The sequence below is a fragment of the Athene cunicularia genome (assembly GCF_003259725.1).
Source record: "Athene cunicularia isolate RWA chromosome 15 unlocalized genomic scaffold, athCun1 chr15_part1, whole genome shotgun sequence".
Lineage (NCBI taxonomy): Eukaryota > Metazoa > Chordata > Aves > Strigiformes > Strigidae > Athene > Athene cunicularia.
In genome coordinates, this window is record NW_020799121.1 from 3388915 (window position 1) to 3395070 (window position 6156).

The window sequence follows — 6156 nt, forward strand, 5'->3', positions numbered from 1 at the left end:
TGGGGGGCGGCGGGAGGGAGGTGGGGGTCCAGTCCCGTCCCTGCTTGCCCTGCCCCCACTATCGCTGCTGGTATCTCACCAGGATTTCCTCTGAAAACCTCGCTGCTTGCCAGGCTGGCACCTTCCCATGGCCAGGGTTGGGTGGGGGACAGGGGACAGGGGTGGGGACAAGGGCTTCCACCCCCGCTGGCCCTGGCACAGCCCTTGACCCACGCCCATGTAGCACAGATGGGGAAACTGAGGCAGGGATGACAGCGACTTGCTGAACTCCACCCAGCAGAGGGGCAGCAGCACCCGCGGGGTGCCCGATGGAGGGTGCTGGGTGCTCGGGGTGGGGACAGGACTTGGAGTGCTCGGCCGAGCACCCCACGCTCTTCCCCGCAGTGCTGGGAGGTGCGGAAACACAACAGCTCCGAGTGGTGCCGCTTCGTCCGGAGCAACCCTGACTGCCAGCTGGAGGGTGGCTTCCTCGACTACCTCGAGGGGGTCTTCTGTGTCTTCCCCCCCCGGCTGCTACCCTTGGCCGTCACCCTCTACGTAAGGACAGGAGCGGGGGCGATGCTGCTGGGGGCTGTTCTGCTTTGGGGTGCTGGGTGGGGAACCCACTGACCCCTCGCTCTGCCATCCCTGACCCCGCAGGCGCTCTGGCTTCTGTACCTCTTCATTATCCTCAGCGTGACGGCAGAGAAGTTGTGAGTAGCCCTGCTGAGGAGGGGACGGTACCTGGGGGGAACCCCGTGGTCCTGGAGCAGCCCTTTTACCCCTCTGCATCTTCTTCTCTGCCCTTCCAGCTTCTGCCCCAACTTATCGGCCATCTCCACCAACCTGAAGCTGTCTCACAACGTGGCAGTATCCTTGGTGGGTCACGAGGGACCTCAGCCGGGTAGGGGGTCACTTTGCGCCCCCTCAGCACAGTGTCAGGGAAACCGATTCAGAGCATTAGCTGGAGGTGGCAGCGGGATGAGTGGTTGTGTGCTGGCGCTGGGAAGGGGTGTCCCCACAGGGAGGAGGCCATCAGGTCTTTTCCTTGACGTCCCCTCTCCATGGTGTCACCTTCCTGGCCTTTGGCAATGGGGCGCCGGATGTCTTCAGCGCCGTGGTGGCCTTCTCCAACCCCCGGACGGCGGGGCTGGCCATCGGGGCCATCTTTGGTAAGGAGATCCCCACCGCCAACTCCTCCCCGGGGGCTGCTGGCTCAGGGGAGTGATGAGTGAGGGGAACATTGTGGGGTGGTGGGATGTTCCCCCCCTGAGAGGGATCTGATGCATTGGCAGGTGCCGGCGTGTTTGTGACCACGGTGGTGGCCGGGGGCATTGCCTTGGTCAAGCCCTTCACGGCCGCCTCCAGACCTTTCCTCAGGGATGTCATCTTTTACATGGTGGCCGTCTTCCTCACCTTCGTGGTCCTCTACTTCGGCAGGATCACGCTGGGAGAGGCTCTGGGTGAGCGTCACAGGGGGGCTGGGGCTGGGCAGTGGGAGCAGCCTGGGGGTGTTGTAACCCCCCACTGCTCCCCCCATCCCAGGTTACCTGGGGCTCTATGTCTTCTATGTCTTCACCGTGGTGCTCTGCACCTGGATTCACCGGCGGCAGCGGGGGGAAGGACTGCCACCCCCTGGACACTGGGAGCCAGGTAAGGGCTGTCCTGTTGTGCCGACGGGACCCCCGGTGTGCTGGGTTCCCCCTCCACTGTTCCCCCCTTCTCTCCTCTTCCCTCCAGAGATGCCGACGGATGCTGAAGAGCAGGAGTCCTCAGGCACAAACAGCGGGGACTACGGTATGTCACTCCTGGTGGGCTCAGGGCTGGCTCTGCTCTGTCCTTAGTGGTGGTCAGGGGTCCCAGGGACCCCCAGGCTGGTGCATGTGTGACTGAGCCCATGGGGGTGCTGTGGCGATGCTACCCTGGGCAGGGGGGTATCCCTGGGGCCCATGCTGGAAGGGCCGAGGGCCGTCCTGGGGACCCCCCTTGCCCCGTTCAGCCACCGTGGCCCCTCACAGGTGAGGAGTATCGGCCCCTGCTCCCCTCCCGGGAGACCTCCCTGCACATCCTCAGGGCCGCCCTCAGCCCCTTGGACTACCTCAAGTGGAGGAGGAAGCCCTGGTACTGGCGGCTCTTCAAGGTTCTCAAGGTAAGTACAGGGGGCTGGAGCTGGGAGGAGCCCACACACGGGGTGTCCCCCTCCCTGCTGGCCCCTGGGGCTGTGTCACCCCTGGGCTTTGCAATGGGGACAGTGGGACAAGGGCATATACATGGGGCACCTCCTGGGGTGTGCCCTCTTGGGGGTCCCCCATTCCTGCTCATGGCTGCTTCTCCCAGGTGCCCGTAGAGATGGTGCTGCTGCTCACTGTTCCCGTCGTGGACCCCGACAAGGATGACCTGAACTGGAAGAGACCCCTCAACTGCCTGCACGTCCTCACCAGCCCCCTGCTCTGCATCCTCACCCTGAAGTCGGGTGCCTGTAAGAGCCCTGGACACCCAGGAGGGGACAGGACCACGATGGCCACCAAAGCCCTGGGGACTACAGGAGCCCTTTGGAGCTGGCACCGCATCTGGGGAGGGGAGACGGGCCAGCAAAGACCTAGGCAGGGGGGCCTGGTTTGCACTGGATGGGTCTGTCCTCCTCCCAGGGGTGGGGGTTTGGGCCCCCCAGCATCCAGGTTCTGGGGGAAAAATGGGATCTGACTTGCCTGGAGAAACTGAGGCACGGAGGGGAGCATCCCCATGAGGCCCTAGGGTAGAGGTGGCTCTAGGGGACAAGGCTTTACCTCATATCACGAGCCTGGTTGGATCCTTCCCCAGCCTGTGGGGTGCCTGCAGGGCTGCTCTGATGCCCCCTCTCTCTACCACATGCAGATGGGCTGTACCAGATCCAGGGTGTCTTTCCAGTCTGGGGACTGGTCACACTGGTTGGCTCTATCCTGGCCATCATCATCTTCATCACCACAAGCAACGAGGAGCCACCCAAGTACCACTGTGTAAGGTGTCCCCCAGCCCTGGACACCCCTTGGGGACCAGCCCAACCTGCTCTGGACTGGGCTGAGTGTCCTGGGGGGCAGAGCAGGAGTTGGGGCCTCTTTCACGGTCCCCAGTGTCCCCAGAAGAGACACAGCTGGCCAGAGGTGTTGCAGGGTCCTGTGGGACACACACGGACCAGCTTACTCCTCTGCCTGGCAGGTATTTGCCTTCCTTGGGTTTTTGGCCAGCGCCATGTGGATCAATGCTGCGGCCACGGAGCTGGTGAACATCCTCCGGACCCTGGGAGTCATCTTCCAGCTGAGCAACACTGTGCTGGGCTTGACTCTGCTGGCCTGGGGCAACAGCATCGGCGGTAAGGGCCCTGCTGCACCCCAGCGCCAGCCTGGGTGCCCCATCCTCCTGGCATCCCCCAAAGCCTCCCCTGCTCTCTCTGCAGACACCTTCTCCGACCTCACCATGGCTCGGCACGGCTATCCCCGCATGGCCTTCTCCGCCTGCTTCGGGGGCATCATCTTCAGTATCCTTTGGGTGCCAGGGGGATGTGGTTGTGGTCCCTGGGGCAGGGGCTGCCTCAGTTTCCCTGCCTGCAGCCCAGGGAGAGCCCCTGCTGCTGGGGGACCCTCGGGAGGGAGCCAGGCAGGATCCACACCTGAGTCCCCAGTATGCTGGCAGCCTCTCTGGTGCCTGCGCAGTGAGGGGGGGCTGGTGTGGTATTTGTGAACTGCAGGAGCTGCAGGGATGGAGCCAGCAGCATCTCCCCATCCCCACTCCTGTCCCAGCCCCAGGGGAGTGAGGGTTTGGGCTGGAGTCTGGCAGATTTGGGATCTGCCAGAAGGAAGGAGGGGAAGGGGCTGTGTCACCCTCTGGGAGGTGATCTCCAGGCCTGGCTGAAGCCTCTCCTCGAGTGTTCCAGGCTGTATTTGCCACAGACAGCCAAGCTTTGGGCTAGGTGGGAGGGCCAGTGCTGTCCCCCTCCCCGGGGCGGGAGGGACATGGCTGCCTCCACTGCCCCCCCGAGGTCCTCTGCATTCTGTCTCCATCCTGAACATGCCCCAGATATCCTGGTCGGTGTGGGACTCGGCTGCCTGCTGCAGATGACCAGCAGCCAGCTGGTGGTGAAGGTAAGGCTGCCCTGGCCGCAGTGACACAGGTCAGGCTGGCAGCAGGACCCCAGTGTCACCCACATCACTCCCCCTCTCTCCGGCAGCTGGAGCCTGACAGCCTCCTGGTCTGGATCCTGGCCGGGGCCCTGGGGCTGAGCTTGGTCTTCTCCTTCGTGTCAGTGACAGCGCAGTGCTTCCAGCTGGGCAAGGCGTACGGCATCTGCCTCATCCTCTACTACCTGGCCTTTGTCTGCGTGGCCCTGCTGACTGAGTTCAGGGTGATCCATCTCTCCGCTGGCTGACTGGTCCCACCGCTGGCAGGAGATGCACATCCAGCCCTGGCTCCCGCTCTGCCTCCCGGCCGGATCAGGGCCTCGCTGTCCCCTCTCCCTGTCCCTGCCAGGGGGACAAGGGCACCTTGATCCCAGCCGTGCTGCTGCCACCACATGCTGGAGGTATCACGTGCCAGCCCAGCCCTCGGCCTTTGCTTTCTGGAGGTGGGAGTTGGTTGTTTGTGCTTTGGGAAAGGAAAAGGAGCTGTTAGGCATTAGCTACATCCTCTCCTCGCTCCGTTTAATCTTAAGTCAAGGTGGCTCTGAGCAGGAGTGAGGTTAAGACCTTGCCTTTCCCTGGTCCTAGGAGGAGAGGAGAGGGCAGCTCCAGCCCAGGGTCACAACAGGAGAGGTTTTTACCTCTTCAACCACTTTACTTTCCCCTCCCAGTCTCCATCCGGGCTGCTCTGGGCCAGGGCAGTTGTGCTACACGGGGTAACCCTGTGAAGGTCTGAGCAGAAGTTTGCCATTGCAAAGGCTGTGACGTGTTCACCCGCAGGTTTGAGATAGCAGCCGAGGCAAAGCGAGATGGGGTGAAGGTGAGATAACGCTCCAGAGCAGTGCTTGGTGTTAACGCAAGCAAAGCTGGAGGGAAAAAAGAAAAACAAACAAACCAAAAACAAACCAAGGGAGGCTGGTTTCCCCTGCTTTTTTAAGCTATGTTTTTCAACCTGACATTCACATCCTACTTTTTTCCTCCTCTTTAGAGTGGACAGAGGTGTAGGAAAGCGGAGGTTTCCACACACAGTGTTAACCTCTGGCAAGACTAGGTTTAGGCACTGTAAAAAAAAAAAAGCAATAAAAAACACACCACAACCCCCCTCTGGACTTGTGTTGTTTGCTGTGAGGGTGTTTTCTCCTGCTCTCTGCTAACGTAACACAAGTTACCCAGCACAGTGCCTCTGGAGGGGGACAGGAACACCCAGAGCTGAGCCAGCAGCAGTGGAGGGGCCAGGGGGTGACAGCCTCGGCCACAGCCACGCAGGGCCGTTGTCCCCAGCGGCTCGGGGAAGTGGTTTCCAGCAGCTGATGTCTCAACAGCGGTCACATGCGCCTGACTCGGCCATTTAGTTGCACGGTTGGGAAGTGCAGCGTCAGGGCGCGGGCTGCGAGGGGCATTCCCCACGGGTATGGGGACACTGGTGGGGCTGCCCACGGTGCCAGGGGCAGGGGAGAGGGTGGGCTGGTGCTTCTGGTGCCTGGCGGGGGCCCGCAGGTTAGGAAGCAAACTGCCGTTACCGAGGGACAACCGACTGCTGCTCTGCGGGGAGAGAGGGGCTGTTTTGCAAGAAGCACACCCACCGGACCTGGTTCCTGCTCCCTGCCAGCAGCCTCCTGCGCCTGGATCATTTCTCCTTTTTCTAACCAGATACAGGCTTTCAATAAAAACCAAACCGCTGCCTGCACTTGCAGCTATTGGCTCTGCCCTGAACCTGCTCACAAGTTACCAGCAGCTGCTGGAATTAGCCAGGGAGACAAACCCCACTTCCTTACACACAGCAGGGTAAAGTAACCCAAACCGCAGCCAACGGACCAGTACGGAGGTACAGGGTTAAAAACCCCCTTCTAACCTTAAATATTGCATTGGGGTAGCTTTAAAAAATGTTAAGCTTGAAAGCATAATTTTAACGTTTAGGAAAAAAATTGGCAGGGCAGAAGGGCAGAGGGAAGCTGGCCTTCACAATGGCCAGGAGCACGAACTGGGAGCAGGTCGGCAGGGCACATGTGCAAAATATGTCCACGCA

General features: G+C 61.4%; 1 protein-coding gene across 1 annotated transcript; it reads left to right on the forward strand.

The window, feature by feature from the left end:
* Positions 1 to 252: 252 nt before the first annotated feature.
* Positions 253 to 5223, forward strand: SLC8B1 (solute carrier family 8 member B1; the record flags this gene model as incomplete). Its single annotated transcript, XM_026859913.1, has 14 exons — positions 253 to 537; positions 640 to 692; positions 792 to 849; positions 1046 to 1151; positions 1275 to 1442; positions 1525 to 1632; positions 1720 to 1776; positions 1998 to 2128; positions 2317 to 2458; positions 2854 to 2975; positions 3175 to 3328; positions 3413 to 3493; positions 4033 to 4097; positions 4184 to 5223. Coding segments are annotated over 14 exons (1728 nt in total), but the record flags the coding sequence as incomplete, so codon positions are not given.
* Between the last annotated feature and the right edge of the window lie 933 nt (positions 5224 to 6156).